The sequence below is a fragment of the Mobula hypostoma genome, chromosome 5 (genome assembly GCF_963921235.1).
Source record: "Mobula hypostoma chromosome 5, sMobHyp1.1, whole genome shotgun sequence".
Classification (NCBI taxonomy): Eukaryota; Metazoa; Chordata; class Chondrichthyes; order Myliobatiformes; family Myliobatidae; genus Mobula; species Mobula hypostoma.
Window position 1 is genome coordinate 805,116 of NC_086101.1, and position 24,534 is coordinate 829,649.

Sequence of the window (24,534 nt, forward strand, 5' to 3'; positions counted from 1 at the left end):
TCAGAGCAAGAACCTGAAAAGGATGGGCGTAGGCAAATTCACCATCTCCTGGATTACTGCCTTCCTGAGAGATAGACCACAGTTTGTACTGCCAGGTGGTTCTCTGTCTGAGATGGTGGCGAGTGACACTGAAGACCCACAAAGGACTGTCCTGTTTCTGTTTCTGTTCACAATCTACACCTCAGACGTTCAGTGCAACTCTAAGTCTTGCCACTTGCAGAAGTTCCCTGATGACTCTGCTGTAGTTGGGTGCTTCAGAGATGGGCAGGAGTCGGAGCACGGAGCACTGGCGGACAGGTTTATGGAATAGTGAGGGAGGAATCACCTGCTCCTGAATATGACTAAAACCAGGGAAATGGCGATTGATTTTCGGAGGAAGTGGACTGTAATGTGTGCTGTATACACTTTGGGAGAACAGGTCACTGTGGTGGAGGAGTACAAATACCTTGACAACAGACTTGACTGGAAAACTAACACTGAGACTGTTCACAAAAGAGGATGAACAGACTCTATTTTCTAAGAATGCTGAGAACCCTGAATATGTGAGGCAGGATGTTGCAGATCTTTTGCCAAATTGTTGTAGCGAGTGCAGTCTTCTTTGCTGCTTTATGTTGGTGATGTAAGAAGACTAAATAAACTCTTCAAAAAGGCTGGATCTATCCTTGGCCACAACCCGGATTCTTTTGAGGTTGTGGTGGAGTGGAGGTCACTAAACAAACTTATCGATTATGAACAATCTATCACATCCTTTCCATGACCTACTGAATAGGCAGCAAAGCCCCCAGCCCCTTATGAACAGACTCACTCAACTCCGCTGACACCAGGATCACAACAGAAAATCTTTCTTATTAAATGCAACAGTTCATCTTTCTGCAACAGGTGAACACACATCATCGATCTATAGTCTCTGCATTATTGTTTCATTCATTATTATTCCACATTCGTACTTTATTATTGTGTATATTATTCTGTACTTTATTTTTAGTAAAGTTTGCCCGATGCTTCATGTGGTTTTAGATGTAACTGCTGAAATAGTCATAATAGTTAAAGTCATACTTTATTGATCCCGGGGGAAATTGGTTTTTGTTCCGTTAATGAAATGAATGAATTTCCCACTCGGAATCAATAAAATATTTATTATTATTATTATCATTCTCCAGCCCTTTATCTCTCTCACCAATCAACTTCCCAGCTCTTTACTTCACCCCTCACCCTGACCCAGTTTACCATATCACCTTACCTCCCCCCACATTCAGACTCCCTCCCTTCCTTTCCAGTCCTGACGAAGGGTCTGGGTCTGAAATGTCGACTGTTCACTCTTCTCCATAGTTGCTGTCTGCCCCCGCTGACTTTCCCCCAGCCTTCTCCGCGTGTTCCTTCGGATTTCCGCATCTGCAGATGGTCTCCTGCTTGCTCACACGCGCATGCGCAGAGGTTTGAGGTGAGCCAACTATCGCGCATGCGCACTGTAGACGAAAGGCTCAGAAGGTTCTGCTGCAGGTAAGAGGGGTTTCCGATCGGGAATTAATCACAGGCGTCTGAAACGCGATTCAAGGGCTATTACTGTGAGCTCCTGGCGCACTGAGCTTGCAGCCCAGGACAGCCCCGGCCCGTTCCCTCGATCCGTACCCGGGCCCCGCGGGGCTTTCGGCTAACGAGCGCTGGAGCCGCCGCCGCCATTTCTGCGGCGCATGCGCATCGCTGGATCTTTCGGCGGCCTTTTTAAAAATGTTTTTATTGAACACAAACAAAAACAGTAAACATATGCAAACAAAGCCAGGGAATCACACATAAGCAGCAACAAATATATAAATATTAACTTTAAATGTACAAATAAAAAAGAAAATCCTCTCAATACTGCTGGACAGAAGGAACTATATCTAAAAAGAGTCACAAAACAAAAATATTTACAGAAATAACCCGAAACATTGACAAATTTGTACAGTCCTTACAGCTTTCTGGTTATGGGAAGTTTCCAGAATATTAATGTATAGTTTGAAGTCTGACGTAAAAATATAAATGAAGGTTTCTTATTGTTACATTTGCATTTATGGATATAAAATTTGCTGTAAATTAACAAAATATTTATGATTTTAAAAATCCCGATGAGATTTGATATTATTAGTAAACCCAAATAAAACATTTTCAAATCAAAATGTAAAATCCACATTAATATATTGATCTATAAATTGACAAACATCAACCCAAAACGTTTTGACATATTCACATTCCCAAAATAGATTAAGTAAATCCTCTGGATATAAACCACAAAACAGACAGTTAGTTTCAATATCAGAATTAAACCTTGTCAAATAGACATTGTTTGGATAATATCTATGGATAATTTTAATCTATGCATAATCTGAGTATAAATTAAAGGATTGACGGTGGATATGCAATGGCAAGCATTTAAAGGTTGCATGGATGAACTACAACAATTGTTCATCCCAGTTTGGCAAAAGAATAAATCAAGGAAGGTAGTGCACCCATGGCTGACAAAAGAAATTAGGGATAGTACCAATTCCAAACAAGTAGCATACAAATTAGCCAGAGAGAGTGGCTCACCTGAGGACTGGGAGAAATTCAGAGTTCAGCAGAGGAGGACAAAGGGCTTAATTAGGAAGGGGAAAAAAGATTATGAGAGAAAACTGGCGGGGAACATAAAAACGGACTGTAAAAGCTTTTATAGATATGTAAAAAGGAAAAGATTGGTAAAGACAAATGTAGGTCCCCTGCAGACAGAAACAGGTGAATTGATTATGGGGAGCAAGGACATGGCAGACCAATTGAATAATTACTTTGGTTCTGTCTTCACTAAGGAGGACATAAATAATCTTCCAGAAATAGTAAGGGACAGAGGGTCCAGTGAGATGGAGGAACTGAGTGAAATACATGTTAGTAGGGAAGTGGTGTTAGGTAAATTGAAGGGATTGAAGGCAGATAAATCCCCAGGGCCAGATGGTCTGCATCCTAGAGTGCTTAAGGAAGTAGCCCAAGAAATAGTGGATGCATCAGTGATAATTTTTCAAAACTCGTTAGATTCTGGACTAGTTCCTGAGGATTGGAGGGTGGCTAATGTAACCCCACTTTTTAAAAAAGGAGGGAGAGAGAAACCGGGGAATTATAGACCGGTTAGCCTAACGTCGGTGGTGGGGAAACTGCTGGAGTCAGTTATCAAGGATGTGATAACAGCACATTTGGAAAGCGGTGAAATCATCGGACAAAGTCAGCATGGATTTGTGAAAGGAAAATCATGTCTGACGAATCTCATAGAATTTTTTGAGGATGTAACTAGTAGAGTGGATAGGGGAGAACCAGTGGATGTGGTATATTTGGATTTTCAAAAGGCTTTTGACAAGGTCCCACACAGGAGATTAGTGTGCAAACTTAAAGCACACGGTATTGGGGGTAAGGTATTGGTGTGGGTGGAGAATTGGTTAGCAGACAGGAAACAAAGAGTGGGAATAAACGGGACCTTTTCAGAATGGCAGGCGGTGACTAGTGGGGTACCGCAAGGCTCAGTGCTGGGACCCCAGTTGTTTACAATATATATTAATGACTTGGATGAGGGAATTAAATGCAGCATCTCCAAGTTTGCGGATGACACGAAGCTGGGTGGCAGTGTTAGCAGTCAGGAGGATGCTAAGAGGATGCAGGGTGACTTGGATAGGTTGGGTGAGTGGGCAAACTCATGGCAGATGCAATTTAATGTGGATAAATATGAAGTTATCCACTTTGGTGGCAAAAATAGGAAAACAGATCATTATCTGAATGGTGGCCGATTAGGAAAAGGGGAGGTGCAACGAGACCTGGGTGTCATTATACACCAGTCATTGAAAGTGGGCATGCAGGTACAGCAGGCGGTGAAAAAGGCGAATGGTATATTGGTATTTATAGCGAGAGGATTCGAGTACAGGAGCAGGGAGGTACTACTGCAGTTGTACAAGGCCTTGGTGAGACCACACCTGGAGTATTGTGTGCAGTTTTGGTCCCCTAATCTGAGGAAAGACATCTTTGCCATAGAGGGAGTACAAAGAAGGTTCACCAGATTGATTCCTGGGATGGCAGGACTTTCATATGAAGAAAGACTGGATGAACTGGGCTTGTACTCGTTGGAATTTAGAAGATTGAGGGGGGATCTGATTGAAACGTATAAGATCCTAAAGAGATTGGACAGGCTAGATGCAGGAAGATTGTTCCCGATGTTGGGGAAGTCCAGAACGAAGGGTCACAGTTTGAGGATAGAGGGGAAGCCTTTTAGGACCGAGATTAGGAAAAACTTCTTCACACAGAGAGTGGTGAATCTGTGGAATTCTCTGCCACAGGAAACTGTTGAGGCCAGTTCATTGGCTATGTTTAAGAGGGAGTTAGATATGGCCCTTGTGGCTACAGGGGTCAGGGGGTATGGAGGGAAGGCTGGGGCGGGGTTCTGAGTTGGATGATCAACCATGATCATAATAAATGGCGGTGCAGGCTCGAAGGGCCGAATGGCCTACTCCTGCACCTATTTTCTATGTTTCTATAAATGAAATTTCTTTAATTTTATTCCTCAATAAAAATTTATTAAATAAGCCCCTGCGTGGCCAAATGGTTAAGGCATTTGTCCAGTGATCTGAAGGTCACTAGTTTGAGCCTTGGCTGAGGCAGCGTGTTGTGTCCTTGAGCAAGGCACTTAACCACACATTGCTCTGCGACAACACCAGTGCCAAGCTGTATGGGTCCTAATGCCCTTCCCTTGGACAACATCGGTGGCGTGGAGAGGGGAGATTTACAGCATGGGCAACTGCCGGTCTTCCATACAACCTTGCCCAGGCCTGCGTCCTGGAAACCTTCCAAGGCGCAAATCCATGGTCTCACGAGACTAACGGATGCCTCTCTCTCTCTCTCTCTATATATATATATATATATATATATATATATATATACACACACACACTCCTCCACCTCAGATTCCCTAAGCGACAATTCCAAAAACTAACAGCCGTAGGAATAGAAGTAATGTCTTTTTGAAAGTCTTGAGGAAAATTAAAGTCAATAAATCCCCGGGACCTGACAGAGTGTTCCCTCGGACCTTGAAGGAGACTAGTGTTGAAATTGCGGCGCCCTGGCAGAAATATTTAAAATGTCGCTGTCTACGGGTGAGGTGCCAGAGGATTGGAGAGTGGCTCATGTCGTTCCGTTGTTTAAAAAAGGATCGAAAGGTAATCCGGGAAATTATAGGCCGGTGAGTTTAACGTCAGTAGTAGGTAAGTTATTGGAGGGAGTACTAAGAGACAGAATCTACAAGCATTTGGATAGACAGGGGCTTATTAGAGAGAGTCAACATGGCTTTGTGCGTGGTAGGTCATGTTTGACCAATCTGTTGGAGTTTTTTCGAGGAGGTTACCAGGAAAGTGGATGAAGGGAAGGCAGTGGATATTGTCTACATGGACTTCAGTAAGGCCTTTGACAAGGTCCCGCATGGGAGGTTGGTTAGGAAAATTCAGTCGCTAGCTATACATGGAGAAGTAGTAAATTGGATTAGACATTGGCTCGATGGAAGAAGCCAGAGAGTGGTGGTAGAGAATTGCTTCTTTGAGTGGAGGCCTGTGACTAGTGGTGTATCACAGGGATCAGTGCTGGGTCCATTGTTATTTGTCATCTATATCAATGATCTGGATGATAATGTGGTAAATTGGATCAGCAAGTTTGCTGATGATACAAAGATTGGAGGTGTAGTAGACAGTGAAGAAGGTTTTCAGAGCCTGCAGAGGGACTTGGACCAGCTGGAAAAATGGGCTGAAAAGTGGCAGATGGAGTTTAATACTGACAAGTGTGAGGTATTGCACGTTGGAAGGACAAACCAACGTATAACATACAGGGTTAATGGTAAGGCACTGAGGAGTGCAGTGGAACAGAGGGATCTGAGAATACAGATACAAAATTCCCTAAAAGTGTCGTCACAGGTAGATAGGGTCGTAAAGAGAGCTTTTGGTACATTGGCCTTTATTAATCAAAGTATTGAGTATAAGAGCTGGAATGTTATGATGAGGTTGTATAAGGCATTGGTGAGGCCGAATCTGGAGTATTGTGTTCAGTTTTGGTCACCAAATTACAGGAAGGATATAAATAAGGTTGAAACAGTGCAGAGAAGGTTCACAAGGATGTTGCCGGGACTTGAGAAACTCAGTTACAGAGAAAGGTTGAATAGGTTAGGACTTTATTCCCTGGAGCGTAGAAGAATGAGGGGAGATTTGATAGAGGTATATAAAATTATGATGGGTATAGATAGAGTGAATGCAAGCAGGCTTTTTCCACTGAGGCAAAGGGAGAAAAAAACTAGAGGACATGGGTTAAGGGTGAGGGGGAAAAAGTTTAAAGGGAGCATTGGGGGGGGCTTCTTCACGCAGAGAGTGGTGGGAGTATGGAATGAGCTGCCAGACGAGGTGGTAAATGCGGGTTCTTTTTTAACATTTAAGAATAAATTGTACAGATACATGGGTGGGAGGTGTATGGAGGGACATGGTCCGTGTGCAGGTCAGTGGGACTAGGCAGAAAATGGTTCAGCACAGCCAAGAAAGGCCAAAAGGCCTGTTTCTGTGCTGTAGTTTCTATGGTTTCTATGGAAACAAACTTCTAATACCTCTTATTCTAATGCGTGACTCCCTTGTCCATCCCTCCCCACCGATCTCCGTCCCAGCACTTATCCTTGTAAGCAGAACAAGTGTTACACATGCCCTTACACCTTCTCCCTCACCACCATTCAGGGCCCCAGACAGTCCTTCCAAGTGAGGCGACACTTCACCTGTGAGTCGGCTGGGGTGATATACTGCGTCCGGTGCTCCTGGTGCGGCCTGCTATATATTGGTGAGACCCGACGCAGGCTGGGAGACCGCTTTGCTGAACACCTACGCTCTGTCCGCCAGAGAAAGCAGGATCTCCCAGTGGCCACACATTTTAATTCCACATCCCATTCCCACTCTAATATGTGCATGGCCTCCTCTATGGTCAAGATGAAGCCACACTCATGTTGGAGGAACAACACATTATATTCTGTCTGGGTAGCCTCCAACCTGATGGCATGAATATTGACTTCTCTAACTTCCGCTAATGCCCCACCTCCCCCTCCTACCCCATCCGTTATTTATTAATTATTTTTTCCTTTTTTTCTTTCTCTCTTTTTTCTTTCTCTGTCCCTCTCACAGTAACTCCTTGCCTGCTCTCCATCTTCCTCTGGTGTTCCCCTCGCTCTTTCTTTCTCCCAAGGCCTCCCGTCCCATGATCTCCAGCCTTGTATCCCTTTTGCCAATCAACTTTCCAGCTCTTAGCTTTATCCTTCCCCCTCCTGTCTTCTCCTATCATTTCAGATCTCCTTCTCCCTCTCCCACTTTCAAATCTCTTACTATCTCTTCTTTCAGTTAGTCCAGACGAAGGGTCTCAGCCCGAAACATCGACTATGCTTCTTCCTATGGATGCTGTCTGGCCTGCTGTGTTCCACCAGCATTTTGTGTGTGTTGTTCTAATACCTTCATTATTTATTTTAAAAGACGGAGGAAAACAAATCTTTCCTACAGCTGTACTGGATGGATCCAAGCTGGGTAATTCAACTACCGAATATGATGTATTTCTAAACGACATAATTACACCAGAGGGAATTGCATCCATAACAACAGCAAATTCTTTTGGAGTCACAGGAAATTCAAAGGTGGATCAAAACTCAGTATAACTCAATAAAGTACTACTTGAATTAAATCACTGTTTAACTAGCAAAATATTATTATCAAACCAACCCTTATAAAACAAAGATTTATTCTTATAAGTTATGTTGTGGTTATTCCAGATAAAATAACTATGAGGAGTGAAACTGTGTTTGTAAATCAAGGACCAGGATAAAAGCATCTGTTTATAAAACTGAGATAGACGGAGAGGAACTTTGTCTATTTTCTAATTACATAAAAGAAAAAAATTCAGTCCACCAACCTGAGAAAAGAGAAAAGAAGGAATACAATTCCATATCGAAATAGGATTATGTAAAAATTGTTTAATCCAATTAATTTTAAAAGTATTATTAAGACTGTCACAATCCAGAAAACTTAGACCCCCCCCCCCCCCCGTCATAACTATTCAGGACAGCAGATTTTTTTATATAATTATCTTTGTTTTTCCATAAAAAGTTAAAAAACATGGTGTCTGTCAATTTACAGATTTTTTTTATCGACATTGTTACGTACCCCGTAACTGGGTTGCCAAACCAGCAGAAATGGATCACTCAGTTGGAGTCTGGAGTACTAGAACTAAGAAAGTTTTATTAAAGAAACAAGCAACACAGTAATCGAAAGGATAATAAATGCAACAATTCAACAATGATAACCACACATGTGCACAGAATTAAGATAACAGCATCAATCAAGCTCTATCGTTGTCTAGGGGTAAATGACCAATTTCAAAATGACTCAAAGTTCAGTCCAGTTAGTAGTTCAGTTCGCAGTAATCGTTGCCATGGCGATGGACAAGGTGGGGGAAGAGAGACATAGAATAGGAACAACTGATCATTCAGAACGGCTTCACTCACAGACCAGCGAGATGGCTCACAAACAGCATTTGGGCGGGTCCTTGGTGATGTCACCTGAGGTCACCGACTGTGACCCCTCCTCCAGATGCGGTTGATCCTCTGCAGTGAACCCGGCACCCAGGCAAGGGCGGACACACACCGGGTTCCCGCTGATCGTACCTTTCCACCCTTGTCGTTGTCTGATGCTTCTCACCCACTCGTGAGAGGCGCACCGCTTCCAGGGTCTCGTTACCTCGGGTGGCGTGTGTGTCTGTCTTAGCGAACCTGTCCCTTTTTATCCCCCTGCTGGGGTATCGCCTGTCCATCACTTCAAACAGTTCAGGGTTCAAAGGGGGGGAGCCGCTCCAGACAGCTCTCTCTCCCACATCCCTTCATTACACATCTCCAGACGCTGCTCCATTGTTCCTTATCTCTCCTTCCCCTGAGGGCAGGTGGCAGACCAACTGCTGATGCCACTGATGCTAGCCCAGGCCAGCAAACATCTTAATTTTATGTGTATTCTCGTAACAACATATAGGGGGAGAGTTATATATGTAACCCTGGAAAGACCTGCTTTACAAAGCAAAACCCGGCCTTTCAAAGATACTGTAAGTCCCTTTGAAGCCACCGGTTTAACCTTTTCCTAGCTCCATGTATCTATCTGAGAGTCTCTTAAAATCCCCTATTGTATCCACCTTTCCCACCTTCGCAGTGTATTCCACACACCCACCACTCTCTGTGTGAAAAACGTACCTCTAACATCCCCCTTGCACCTACTTCCAATACCTTAAAACTATGCCCCCTCATGTGAGCCATTTCAGTCTTGGGGAAAAAAGAGCCGCGGCCCTCATCATCTTATTCAGCTTTCTGAATTGCCAGAGAATTGGTTGCAGTGAGATATCATTCTCTTTCTCTCAGTGTGGGAAGGGATTCACTCATTGCCTACCCCCCAGACACGCCAGTGAGTTCACAGTGGAGACAGGCTGTTCACCCACTCTGTGTGAGGGAGGGGAACTACTCAGTCATCCAGTCTGAAGACACCTCAGCAAGTTCACACCAGAGTGAGGTGCTCCACCTGTTCTGACTGTGGGAAGCAATTCATTCTGTCATTGGTGCTAAAGATATAGTGGCATGCAAAAGTTTGGGCACCCCGGTTGAAATTTCTGTTACTGTGACTAGCTAAGCGAGTAAAAGATAACCTGGTTTCCAAAAGGCATAAAGTTAAAGATGACACATTTCTTCAATATTTTAAGCAAGATTACTTTTTTATTTCCATCTTTTACAGTTTCAAAATAAAAAAGGAAAAGGGCCCAAAGCAAAAGTTTGGGCACCCTGCATGGCCAGTACTTAGTAACACCCCCTTTGGCAAGTATCACAGCTTGTAAGCGCTTTCTTTAGCCAGGTAAAAGTCTTTCAATTCTTGTTTGGGGGATTTTCGTCCATTCTTCCTCGCAAAAGGCTTCTTTCTAGTTCTGTGAGATTCTTGGCCATCTTGCATGCACTGCTCTTTTGCAGTCTATCCACAGATTTTTGAAGATGTTTAGGTGAGGGGACTGTGAGGGCCATGGTAAAACCTTCAGCTTGTGCCTCTCGAGGTAGTCCATTGTGGATTTTGATCATTATCCTGTTGTAGAAGCCATCCTCTTTTCATCTTCAGCGTTTTTGCAGACGGTGTGATGCTTGCATCCAAAATTTGCTGGTATTTAATTGAATTCATTCTTCCGCGTGCCACTGGCTGCAACACAAGCCCAAAGCATGATCGCTCCACCCCCGTGCTTAACAGTTGGAGAGGTGTTCTTTTCATGAAATTCTGCACCCTTTTATTCTCCAAACATTCCTTTGCTCATTGCAGCCAAAAAGTTCTATTTTAACTTCATCATTCCACAGGACTTGTTTCCAAAATGCATCAGGCTTGTTTAGATGTTCCTTTGCAAACTTCTGATGCTGAATTTTGTGGTGAGGACACAGGAAAGGTTTTCTTCTGATGACTCTTCCATGAATGTCATATTTGTGCAGGTGTCGCTGCACAGTAGAACAGTGCACCACCACTCCAGAGTCTGTAAAATTGTGATGCCAGGGCTCACATTCAGAGGAGATCATTTAGAAACATGTAAAATTATGAAAGGAATAGAGAAAGTAGAGGCAGGAAACTAGAGGACATCTTCTCAAGATTCTGGGCATTTGGGATGGAGATGAGGAGGAACTGCTTTTCCCAGAGGGTGGTGAATCTGTGGATTTCTCTACCCAATGAAGGAGGGGAGGCCACCTCAATAAATATATTTAAGACAAGGTTGGATAGATTTTGGCATAGTCAGGGAATTAAGGGTTATGGGGAAAAGGCAGGTAGGTGGAGATGAGTCCATGGCCAGATCAGCCATGATCTTATTCAATGGCGGAGCAGGCTTAACGGGCCAGATGGCCGACTCCTGCTCCTATTTCTTATGATCTTATGTTCTCACCACAGACTAAAATCTCTCCTGAAATATTGTCCTTCACCCATTGTTTTCTTTTGCAAATATTTTTACAGGTTTGAAATGGCAGAACACTTGTGCACGGGAATCTCAACCACAACAACACATCAGTTTTGCTGACTCTGTCTGGATATTTAAGGAGTAACCAAATATTTTCTTTGCTACACCAACACATCTGTTGTCGATCCTTGGAGATGAAGAATTATCTCATCCCAGCTGGTGATGTATTCTGTCTCTGAAATGAAGTTTTCTGTTTTAACTCAGTGAAATTCACTGGAACTGGGAGCTGAGAACTCACCAGCATTTGTTCACTGGAGATCAGTTCTTCAGCTGCATTGATTGTACAAGGGATTCAAACGTCTGACTTTCTGAATTGCCAGAGAATTGATCACAGTGAGATATCATTCTCCTTCTCTCAGTGTGGGAAGAGATTCACTCACAGGCTACCCGCAGACACGCCAGTGAGTTCACAGTGGGGAGAGGCCATTCACCCGCTCTGTGTGAGGGAGGGGAACCACTCAGTCATCCAGTCTGAAGATACATCAGCAAGTTCACACCATAGTGAGATGCTTCACCTGTTCTGTAAGGGGGAAGCCATTCTGTTATCGATGGTAATGGTATATCAGAAAATTCACCAGTGAGGGGAGATTGACCTGAAGATGGTGGAAGGCATTCACATACTCAACCACACCACAGTGACGCCAGCCAGTTCACACCGGGGAGATGCCATTCACCTGCTCTGAATGTGGGAAAGGGTTCACTCAATCATCTCAGCTGAATGAACATCAGCGAGTTCACACTGAAAAGATGCCGTTCACCTGCTCAGACTGTGGGAAAGGATTCACTCACTCATCCGACCTACAGAGACACCAGCGAGTTCACACTGGGAAGAAGCCATTCACATGCTCTGAATGTGGGAAGGGATTTGCTCGGTCATCTCTGCTCTTGAAACACCAGCAAATTCACACTGGGGACAAACCATTCATCTGCTCAGAATGTGGGAAGGGATTCACCGATTCAGCTCAGCTGAAAAAACATCAGTTTGTTCACACTGCGGAGAGACCGTTCACCTGCTCAGACTGTGGGAAAGGATTCATTCGGCATTCTCATCTACTGACACACCAGTTAGATCACACTGGGGAGAAACCATTCATCTGCTCTGAATGTGGGAAGGGATTCACCCATTCAGCTCAACTGAAGGAACATCAGCGACTTCACACTGGTGAATGGCCGTTCACCTGCTCTGAATGTGGGAAGGGATTCACTCGGTCATCTCGACTGAAGGTGCATCAGCGAGTTCACACTGGGGAGAGGCCGTTCATCTGCTCTGAATGTGGGAAGGGATTCGCTGTGTCATCTCAACTGCAGGTACATCAGAAATTTCACACTGGGGAGAGGCCATTCAGATGCTCTGAATGTGGGAGGGGCTTCATTCAGCCATTTCGACTGAAGCTACATCAGCGAGTTCACACTGGGGAGAAACCGTTCACCTGCTCTGAATGTGGGAAGGGATTCACTCGGCAATCTCAACTGACGGAACATCAGCGAGTTCACACTGGGGAGAGGCCATTCGCCTGCTCTGAATGTGGGAATAGTTTTGCTTGGTCATCTCAGCTGAAGGTACATCAGCGAATTCACACTGGGGAGAAACCTTTCAGCTGCTCTGAATGTGGGAAGGGATTCACTCAGTCATCCAAACTTTTGAGGCATTACCAAATTCACACTAGGAAGAATCTGTTCACCTGCTCAGATTGTGGGAAAGAATTCACTCGGTTATCTGACTTTAAAACACATCAGCGAATTCCCACTGGGGGATGCCACTCACCTGTTCTGAATGTGGGAAAGGATTCACTCAGACATCTCAATTAAGACTATAAGATATAGGGGCAGAAGTAGGCCATTCGGACTTTCGAGTCTGCTCCGCCATTCAATCATGGGCTGATCCAATTCTTCCAGTCATCCCCACTCCCCTGCCTTCTCCCCATACCCTTTGATGCTCTACCTAAGCAGGAACCTATCCCTCTCTGCCTTAAGTGCACCGAATGACTTGGCCTCCACAGTTGCTTGTGGCAACAAATTCCACAAATTTACCACCCTCGGAGTAAAGTAAGTTCTCCTCATCTCTGTTCTAAATGGATGTCTTTCAGTCCTAAAGTCGTGCCCTCTTGTCATAGACTCCCCTCCCATAGGAAATAAATTTCCCATATATAATCTGTTTAGAGCTTTTAACATCCGGAATGTTTCAATGAGATTCCCCTGCCCCCTACCGTTCTCCTGAACTCCAGGGAATCCAGCCCAAGAGCCAGATGTTTCTCATATGGTAACCCCTTTCATTCTTGGAATCATTCTTGTGAATCTTCTCTGAACCTTCTCCAATGTCAGTATACCCTTTCAGGAGCCCCAAACTGCACACAATACTCCAAGTGTGGTCTAACGATGGCCTTGTAGAGCCTCAACATCCCATCCCTGCTCTTATATTCTATACTTCTAGAAATGAATGCCACCATTTCATTCACCTTCTTCACCACCAACTCAACCTGGAGGTTAACCTCTAGGGTTTCTTGCAGAAGGACTTCCAAGTTGCTTTCCATCCCTGCATTTTGAATTCTCTCCTAAACTAAATAATCATCTGCCCGTTTATTTCTTTCACCAGTATGCATGACCATACACTTTCCAACATTGTATTTAATTAACTACTTCTTTGCCCATTCCCCAAAACTATCTTAATCTCTCTGCCGGCTCTCTGTTTCCTCAGCACTACCCGCTCCTCCACCTATCTTTGTATCATCAGCAAATTTAGCCACAAATCCATTAGTCCAATAGTCCAAGTCATTGACATACATCGTAAAATCAGTGGTCTAAACACCGACCACTGTGGAACTCCAGTGGTAACCAGCAGCCAGCCAGAATAGGATCCCTTTTTTCCCCACTCTGTTTTCTGTTGATCAGGCAATGCTCCACCCATGTGAGTAACTTCCCTGTAATTACATGGGATTTATCTTGCTAAGCAGCCTCATGTGCATCACCTTTTAAAGGCCCACTGAAAATCCTAGTATACTGCATCTCCTTTTTCTACCCAGCTTGTAATTTCCTCAAAGAATTGCAGTAGGTTAGTCAGCAGGATTTTCCTTTCAGGAAACCACGCAGGCTTTGGCTTATCTTGTCATGTGCCTCCCGGAACTCCATAATCTCATCCATAACAATCGATTCCAGCAACTTCCCAACCACTGAACTCAGGCTTTCAGGTCTATAGTTTCTTTTCTGCTGCCTCCCACCTTTCTTAAATAGCGGAGTAACATTTGCAATTTTCCGGTCATCCGCTACAATGCCAGAGCCTATCGATTCTTTGTCACAACGGCGGGGGCATAGGGAGCAAGGGTGGACCCAAATGCAAGACACATCTTATGAGGTTAATTAAATTTAGTTTATTGTTCAGTATCAGGAGAGCTAGGCAGGAGCAGGAGCAGAGAACTGGACAAAGACTGAGGACTACAACTAGGCTGGGACCAAGGGTCTGGGCTTGGACTCGGAATCGGCTCCCAGATCTAGAGGAGACATGAAGAGGCTAGGGTATGGACTCCGAGCCCGAGACTGGACAAGGACCCAGTACCTGGGTCTTGCTGCGTGCTCGGACCCCAAAACCAGGCATGGACATGACATGGGCTAGGGAGAGGAGGAACATGGGAACACAGAGCCTCGGTCTCGGGAGAGCAGGTACATGGAACCATTGACACATACATAGAACACAGAGTCGGGACCCCTCCTTGGGTACAGGACATAGGGCTGGGACTCATGACCCTCCGCGAGGCAACGGCAAGACGGCCTGACTTACCCCATGGAGGTGAGGACAAGACAAGACAGAACATGACCCCCCACGGGGCAACGGCAAGACGGCCTGACCTACCCCACGGAGGCAAGGACAAGACAAGACAAGACATGACTCCCCACGGGGCAACGGCAAGATGACCTGACCTATCCCACGGAGGCAAGGACAAGACAAGACAAGACATGACTCCCCACGGGGCAACGGCAAGATGGCCTAACTTACCCCACGGAGGCGAGGACAAGACAAGACAAGACCAACACGAATGAACACCAGACAGTACCTATCTAGCTCCGGCAATGGAACTAGACCAAAGTGCAGGCGGGGGCTGCAGACGAGGGCTAGAGGCGAGAGGGGCAGAGAAGGGATTCAGACAAGGGGGTAGGACAGGAATCACAGACCGCCAGGGCCAAGACTTGACTCAGAACTGGGAAGCCGCCAGGGCCAGGACTTGACTTGGTGCTGGAATGCTGCCAGGGCCAGGGCTTGACTTGGTGCTTGAATGCCGCCAGGGCCAGGACTTGACTTGGTGCTAGATTGCTGCCAGGGCCAGGACTTGACTTGGTGCTAGAATGCCACTGGAGCCAGGACTTGACTTGGAGCCTCTGGGTAGTGGCGAGCTCTCGACTCGGCCCGGGAACAGTAGACAGCGGTTCTTGATTCCCTCCGGCGGGTTAACTGACGGACCCACCTCAGTGAGGAAACTTTGCAGGCTCGCTTCAGCGAGGTAACTGGACAGGGTTGCTCCGGTGAGGAAGGGCGAATTACCGGCACTCGCTTCGGCAGAGACTAGGCTTGCTCCGGCCAGATGACATTGGCACACCGTACCTTAGATGACTTTGCAGACGGTCCCATGCTGAACAGCTGAAAGCTGGAGACTATAAACTACCGATTCAGCGGAGCGTTAATTGCTGCTAATTACCAAAGCCGAGGGACACGGGAAAACAGGGAATCAACGGTCCGGATGGTAACATAAACAAAGTAAATTTAAAAGGACCCCGATCCGGACCATGACATTCTTGAAAGATCGTTAGTAATGCCTTTGCAATTCCCCAAGCTATTTCCTTCAGAACCGAAACCAGGTCCGGGAGATTTAGCCACCCGCAGACCATTAAGCTTCCTGAGCACCTTCTCAGTCGTAATTTTCACTGCAGATACTTCACTTCCCTGACACTCTTGAATGTCCAGTATACTGCAGATGTCTTCCACTATAAAGACCAATGCAAAATACGCATTCAGTTTCTCTGACATCTCTGTGTCTCCCATTACAATATCTCCCGCATCATTTTCTATTCATCCTATATCTGTCCTCAACTCCCTTTTACCCTTTATATACTTCCGTAACTCTCGCTTTGTCTAGTTGCTTAAACTCGTTTGGGTGGATGTGTTCTCTGTTACAAATCAGTACAACGAAATAACAAACAGTGCACAATATGCGATTAAATGATTGAGCTTTATTACTCTTAATTTGACGATGTGTTTAGTGAAGAAAACAAAAAAGAGAAAGGGCCCATTCTCATGAAACAGTCTATTGGGCAATGTTGGAGCTCACTGATAAGCCGTTTGTCCACCATCGACCTCCTCCGATACTCGCTGACCTTCGGACCCTCACTCCAAGTCCACTCCATCCGAGGACTACCAACTCCCTCCATTTGCGTCTTCCCTCCTCATCTCTCCCCAGCAAAAGACCCGTGAATTCCAGGCTCCCAGATGCACAAGAAAGAACAACATCCTGTTCATTGGCTAGCATGCCCCATTATCTCGTCATAACCCAAACATTGCTGCTACAGATAAACCATTACCTCAGCAGTGAAACATAGAAAATAGGTGCAGGAGTAGGCCATTCGGCCCTTTGAGCCTGCACCGCCATTCAGTATGATCATGGCTGATCATAGAAACATAGAAAACATAGAAAATAGGTGCAGGAGTAGGCCATTCGGCCCTTTGAGCCTGCACCGCCATTTATTATGATCATGGCTGATCATCCAACTCAGAACCCAGCCTTCCCTCCATACCCCCTGACCCCTGTAGCCACAAGGGCCATATCTAACTTCCTTTTAAACATAGCTAATGAACTGGCCTCAACAGTTTGCTGTGGCAGAGAATTCCACAGATTCACCACTCTCTGTGTGAAGAAGTTTTTCCTAACCTCGGTCCTAAAAGGCTTCCCCTCTATCCTCAAACTGTGACCCCTCGTTCTAGACCTCCCCAACATCGGGAACAATCTTCCCGCATCTAGCCTGTCCAATCCCTTTAGGATCTTATACGTTTCAATCAGATCCCCCCTCAATCTTCTAAATTCCAATGAGTACAAGCCCAGTTCATCCAGTCTTTCTTCATATGAAAGACCTGCCATCCCAGGAATCAATCTGGTGAACCTTCTTTGTACTCCCTCTATGGCAAAGATGTCTTTCCTCAGATTAGGGGACCAAAACTGCACACAATACTCCAGGTGTGGTCTCACCAAGGCCTTGTACAACTGCAGTAGTACCTCCCTGCTCCTGTACTCGAATCCTCTTGCTATGAATGCCAGCATTCCAGAGAACATTACAGAGAAGCCATTACATTAGTATTGAAACCTTTACAGCATGTAACACCTGAAAATGCTTTTTGTGTCTTCTTTGATATTAGTCACCAGCTTCCTTTCATATTTCCTATTTTCCTTCCTAATGATCTTCTGCAAGTTTTTAAAAGTTTCCCAATCCTCTATATTCCCACTAACTTTTGCTTCCTTGTCTTTTCCTTTTTCTTTGACTCTGACTTCACTTGTAAGTCATGATAGTGTCCTTCTTGTTAAGAATATATCTGTCTTGCATTTCCCTAATTTTTTGTAGAAATTCCAGCCATTGCTGCTCTGCTGTCTTCCTGCTAGAATCCCATAGAACCATAGAAACTACAGCACAGAAACAGGCCCTTGGCTGTGCCGAACCATTTTCTGCCTAGTCCCACTGACCTGCATACGGACCATATCCCTCCATACGCCTCCCATCCATGTATCTGTCCGATTTATTCTTAAATGTTAAAAAAGAACCCGCATTTACCACCTCGTCTGGCAGCTCATTCCATACTCCCACCACTCTCTGTGTGAAGAAGCCCCCCCTAATGTTCCCTTTAAACTTTTCACCCCTCACCCTTAACCCATGTCCTCTGTTTTTTTTCTCCCCTTGCCTCAGTGGAAAAAGCCTGCTTGCATTCACTCTATCTATACCCATCATAATTTTATATACCTCTATCAAATCTCCCCTCATTCTTCTACGCTCCAGGGAATAAAGTCCTAACCTATTCAACCTTTCTCTGTAACTGAGTTTCTCAAGTCCCGGCAACATCCTTGTGAACCTTCTCTGCACTCTTTCAACCTTATTTATATCCTTCCTGTAATTTGGTGACCAAAACTGAACACAATACTCCAGATTCGGCCACACCAATGCCTTATACAACCTCATCATAACATTCCAGCTCTTATACTCAATACTACGAGTAATAAAGGCCAATGTACCAAAAGCTCTCTTTACGACCCTATCTACCTGTGACGACATTTTTAGGGAATTTTGTATCTGTATTCCCAGATCCCTCTGTTCCACTGCACTCCTCAGTGCCTTACCATTAACCCTGTATGTTCTACGTTGGTTTGTCCTTCCAACGTGCAATACCTCACACTTGTCAGTATTAAACTCCATCTGCCGTTTTTCAGCCCATTTTTCCAGCTGGTCCAAGTCCCTCTGCAGGCCCTGAAAACCTTCTTCACTGTCTACTACACCTCCAATCTTTGTATCATCAGCAAACTTGCTGATCCAATTTACCACATTATCATCCAGATTATTGATATGGATGACAAATAACAATGGACCCAGCACTGATCCCTGTGGCACACCACTAGTCACAGGCCTCCACTCAGAGAAGCAATTCTCTACCACCACTCTCTGGCTTCTTCCATCGAGCCAATGTCTAATCCAATTTACTACCTCTCCATGTATACCAAGCGACTGAATTTTCCTAACTAACCTCCCATGCGGGACCTTGTCAAAGGCCTTACTGAAGTCCATGTAGACAATATCCACTGCCTTCCCTTCATCCACTTTCCTGGTAACCTCCTCGAAAAACTCCAACAGATTGGTCAAACATGACCTACCACGCACAAAGCCATGTTGACTCTCCCTAATAAGCCCCTGTCTATCCAAATGCTTGTAGATTCTGTCTCTTAGTACTCCCTCCAATAACTTACCTACTACTGACGTTAAACTCACCGGCCTATAATTTCCCAGATTACTTTTCGATCCTTTTTTAAACAACGGAACAACATGAGCCACTCTCCAATCCTCCGGCACTTCACCCATAGACAGCGACATTTTAAATATTTCTGCCAGGGCCCCCGCAATTTCAACACTAGTCTCCTTCAAGGTCCGAGGGAACACTCTGTCAGGTCCCGGGGATTTATCCACTTTAATTTTCCTCAAGACAGCAAGCTCGTCCTCCTTTTCAATCTGTACAGTTTCCATGGTCTCACTACTTGATTCCCTCAATTCCATAGATTTCATGTCAGCTTCCTTAGTAAATACAGACGCAAAAAACCTATTTAAGATCTCCCCCATTTCCTTTGGTTCCGCACAAAGCCGACCACTCTGATCTTCAAGAGGACCAATTTTATCCCTTACAATCCTTTTGCTCTTAATATACTTGTAAAAGCTCTTTGGATTATCCTTCACTTTGACTGCCAAGGCAACCTCATGTCTTTCCAGTCAACTTGACCAGGTCCCCTCTCATGCCATTGTAATTTCCTTTATTTCACTGAAATACCGAACGTTGGAATTTAGTTTCTTCTTCTCAAATTTCAAAGTGAACTCAATCATATTTTGATCACTGTCCCCAAGGGTTCTTTAACCATAAGCTCTCTTATCATCTCCGGATCATTGCACAACATCCAATCCGGCACAGCCGATCCCCCAGTGGACTCAACAACAAACTGTTCTAAAAAGCCGTCCCTCAGACGTTGCAAATTCTCTCTCTTGAGGGCCAGTACTGACCTGGTTTTCCCAATCCACTTTCACGTTAAAATCCCCAATGATTATCATGACTTACCCCTTCCGACATGCCTTTTCTATCTGCTGATGTAATTTGTAATCCACATCCCGGCTGCTGTTTGGAGGACTGTATTACAACTGCCATTAGGGTCCTTTTACCCTTGCCGTTTCTTATCTCCAACCAGAGAGACTCCACACATATGATCCTATATCATCACTTTCTAATGATTTAATATTATTTCTTATACACAGGGTCACACCAGCCCCTCTGCCGACTAACCTATCTTTCTGATACACCGTATATCCTTGGACATTCAGCTCCCAATGGCAGCCATCCTTTAGCCAAGTTTCAGAGATATCCACAAAGTCAATGTGTAGCTGAATTTCAAGATAATCCATTTTATTTCTTATGCTGTGTGCATACAAATATAACACTTTCAGTCCAGTATTGAATGAACTTCAGCGAGTACACACTGGGGAGAAACTGTACACTGCTCAGAGCGGGAAGGAATTCACTCCGTCATCTCAAATGAATAAACATCACCGAGTTCACACTGAGTAGAAACCGTTCATCTGTTCCAACTGGGAATGAATTCACACTTCCATCTCGCCTGCCGACACACCAGACTGTTTTCAGCAGTGTGTGGACGTTGATCTGCTCAGACTGTGGGAAGGCATTCACACACTTATCCACGCTGCAGAGACAGTGGGTTCACACTGTGGTGAGGGTGGTGATGTGCTCTGAATGTGGGATGGGTTTCAATCAGTCATTCATCCTTGTGTCACCCTATTCAGCTTTGAACCATCGTTAATCAGAGTGATCTGAAGCTTGAGAGGATGAAATTCATTCAGGTTTGCCAATCGAGTAGTAGAAGCAGTGGTTCAGGGCAGGTTATTTTTGAGCTTTCACCAGTGGCCAATCAACAGTCAGGATTGATTACCAAGAAGATCTTGGGCAGGACCAAGTGCAGTGGGCAGAGTCAGAGCGGAGACTTTGAGACTTTACCTCTTTCAAGTTTCAGTAAGGAGAACCTTCAATCAGAGAAGGCAGAATTATGCTGGAGGTAGAAATTTTTTGCCCCCTTCCTCACGTTTGCTCAGTTAGAACAGTGGAGATGCCAGGCAGGATAGTGGAAAGCTCCTCCTGTGGGATGTGGGAAGGCAGGAAACCCTCCTATGTCCTGATAACTACACCTGTGAGAAGTGCATCCAGCTTCAGCTCCGAACAATCCACATTGAGGAGTGGGAGCTGGAACTGGATGAACTCCAGACCATTCGGGAGGCTGGAGGGGTGATAGGTAGGAATTATAGAGAGGTAGTTGCACCCAAGGTCACAGCACAGTAAACTGGGTGACAGGAAGGGAAAAGGGGGAAACAGTGAGTGCAGTGTACCCCTGTGTCCATCCCCATGGACAACACATATATCACTTTAGATACTGTTAAAGACGGTGGGATGACCTGGCAAAGGAAGGTCACAGCAGGAGGATCTCTGGCGCTTAGTCTGGCTCTGAGACTGAGAAGGGAAGGGTGGAGAAGAGGTAAGCTGTGGTCATAGGTGATTCGTTAGCTAAGGGAACTGACTGGATGTTCTGTGGGTGAGAATGAGATTCCAGGATGGTATGTTGCCTCCTGTGTGCTGGGTCTGGGACATTTCGGGTCGAGCGCACGGCATTCCTCAGGAGGGTGAACAGTGAAGGTCGTGGTTCATGTGGATGATATGGGCTGGTAGAGTAACGAGGTTCTGCAAAGGGAGTTCTGGGGGTGAGGTGCTAAGTTAAAGGGCAGCTCGTCCAGGGCTGTGACCTCAGGTCTGCATCTGTGCCACATACCAGAAACAGGAAGATTATACAGTTTAACACATGGCTAAGGAGTTACTGCAGGAGTGAGGGCATAAGATTTTCGAATTACAGTATTTCAGTTGGTGATGATTGCGGTTTGTTTAGGAATGTGAGTTCATTGGGCAGGAGGGGGACATCATTGATGCAGGCTGAAGTGGGCAGACAGGTCTCTCACACACAAACACATAAAGGGGAGTGAGAATGGAACAGAGAAAGGAGGAGGATGGAGTTTGGGCTCCTTCACAAAGTCCCAGACTCACCCAACTCTCCCCCTCTGGAATTGGTCCCATTTCCTACCCAAGGCTGGGGGTGAGCATTGAGTTACGTTGCAAACATTTTTATGAATTGTTCGGTAACATCTCGTGAACAAACTTTGATAATCAATTTACGTTGAACTTGGACATTGAAATTTATTGTTTGAGAAACATGTACTGATGAGAACACATATCGGAGTCTATCCCATCTGTCTGTGCTTGACACGTATAGGGTTCTCAGTAATACTAGATGGACTGTTCACTGTTAGTGGCTTCTCGTACTGTTAACTGCTGAGCAACGGGTTCTCTGTAACAGCCATGTTTGGGTTATACTATGTGATAATGGAAATTGTCTTCATTTTGCTGGCCAATGGAAGTCATGTTATGTTATCTTGTATATGTGTGCTGAGTTGAGGAGCGCAGGCTTTTTCGGGAGGCGAGCAGAGAGGACGAACATGTGGGGAACGGACAGTGGTTCCAGGGCGGCGGATACCAGACCTCAGGAGTTCGGAGGGTGGCCGGAGTCTCGGAAGGACAGTGTGGATGGAATCGGAGGCGTGAGCTCCAACGTATTAAAATATTATATGCACAAGCTTGATAAGTTACTTATGTGGCACCTTTTCTTTTAGTTGTTGCTACTAACCCATCACCAAAATTTCGTTTACTCGCACTTGATATATTGTTTGATATTTGTGTCGTGACTGATAGTTGGACGACTCACACCGTATCTACACCAAAGCATTTGAACTGTTGGCGGGGTCAACGGCTATTCACCCTAGATAACGGGAGTCAGTTGGGGCAAAGGCCGTTACATTGTGGGGGCTCTTCCGGGATTTGAATTCTGTCAGGATAAGGGATAAGTCGCCCGGGTTAAGTTAGAAGAGATGGACGCAGATAAGATTGAACTTTGGTGTGAGATCGAGGATGGCCCGGTTAATCATGCCTGCCGATTAAGTGGGGTGGATATAGTACGCCGGACGATGTGTGAACTCGATGTCTGAGTACGGTCAGAGCTATTGGTAAGGTTGAGATTGTAAACAGAAAGATTAATAAAACGGGGCACTCAGCCTCTGTGCTGATACAGACGGCTGCTGACATCAAGGAGTTGGAACTGCCCCAGTCTATCGGTGACTTAGGTGAGGTGGGGCCTTGGGGCGTGCACGCTGTCACGGAGGAAGGGTCTGAAGAGACACCGGAGGGGTTGCCCGAAGCTGGGGGCGGAGATTTCAGAGAGCGGGTCCAATCGTTTTTGAGGGATGAAGGAAGGGGGTGGTCGGATTTGGAGAATGTAATTAGTTCTCATTCCCCACGGAAGGGGGAGGGCTCTGAGTTGGCCTCTTTGGTGAACCGGGCGGTGGGTCCGCGACAGAAGTTAAAAATTTTACCAGGGAGGACTCCCCATCCCCGACGGGGAAGAGGATTACGAGTCTTGGATAGAACATACCTCTCAGTTGCAGTGTTCTGAGGAGGAGAAACGGCAAAGATTGGGGAACAGTTTGAGAGGGGCGGCAGCTGAGGTGGTAAAAGAGGCGAGAGTTAACCAGCCCCTGGCTTCTCGGAAGGAGTGTCTAGTCGCCCTAGAGGAGGCGTTTGGGCTGACGGTGCAGCTTTTAGGGGTGATTCAGAATCTGTGTCAGGAGATAGGGGAAAGGCTTTCTGAGTATCTTCTCCGACTTGAGCGTAGGCGAAATTGCTTGAGGTGCCGGGGGGTCATTTCAAGAGCTGAGGTGGATCGGATAAGGATCGACCAGGTAGTCAGGGGCGCGCAGAGACATGATGCGATCGCTACGAGCCTCTGACAGTCTCGTAGAGCGTGCCCCCTGCCTCCGTCTTTTGTTCAGTTTGCTCAGAGTGGTAAGGGAGGAGGAGGACGAATTGGAAGCGGAAGAAGGCTCTGTTAACAAGGTATAGTCCTCGGTAGTAGCTCTTTGTGGTGAAATGACCGGGGCCAGCTCCATGTGGAGACACAAAAGGGGGTCGCGGCAGGTGGGGTCCCTCCGCGGGAGGGGACTGGCGGAGAAGGTGCCTCCCTGAAGGGACGGCCGGCACTGAGTCCAGGCGGAGACTAGGGTCCTGCGAGGCCAGGCGTGTGCTATAACTGCGGGGAAGAGGTGGCACTTCAGGTGAACAGCAGGGAGCCCCTCGGAGGGAGAGCCCTCGGGTGTCCCAGCAGGAAGGGGGGTCGGGAAACTTAGAAGAGACTCACTGAGGGAACGCATTGGAGTCTCTGGGAAAATACGTTCCCAACAGTGTGCCGCGGGACCCTCAAGAGGAAAAGACCCTATCCCAGAAGGATTGGTGGGGCCCCGATCCAGCGTGTCAATACCGATAGGGGGGACAGATGCAAAAGCCATACTCGACACGGGGTCGCAGGTCACATTACTGTACTGGTCGTTCTACGATAAGTACCTGGTGCATTTACCCCTGACACCTTTCAGTGCACTGGAGATTTGGGGTATTAGTGATGGTGATTACCCGTACGATGGCTATTTGTGAATTTGGAGTTCCTGGAAGCTGAGGTGGGGGTGTCTGAGGCTCATGAGCCTCTGGTACTGGTTTGCCCAGACCCCGGTGAGACTGTTAAGGATCCGGCCTGAACA

General features: G+C 45.9%; 1 protein-coding gene across 4 annotated transcripts; it reads left to right on the forward strand.

Moving 5' to 3' along the window:
- Positions 1-1,450: 1,450 nt before the first annotated feature.
- Positions 1,451-24,297, forward strand: LOC134346473 (zinc finger protein 239-like). Of its 4 annotated transcripts, none has more exons than XR_010017931.1 (3): positions 1,451-1,500; positions 11,058-13,107; positions 20,095-24,297. XR_010017931.1 is itself a non-coding variant. In XM_063047846.1 (3 exons), exons 2-3 carry the CDS (start codon positions 11,725-11,727, stop codon positions 20,119-20,121), a joined length of 924 nt encoding a protein of 307 aa, XP_062903916.1. In that variant the 5' UTR covers positions 1,451-1,500; positions 11,058-11,724; the 3' UTR covers positions 20,122-24,297. The 4 variants fall into 4 exon arrangements, 2 of the variants coding, with proteins under 2 accessions (XP_062903916.1, XP_062903915.1); XM_063047846.1 differs by having other exon boundaries at positions 11,058-12,621; XR_010017932.1 differs by lacking the exon at positions 1,451-1,500 and adding an exon at positions 7,474-7,577.
- The last annotated feature ends 237 nt before the right edge of the window (positions 24,298-24,534 follow it).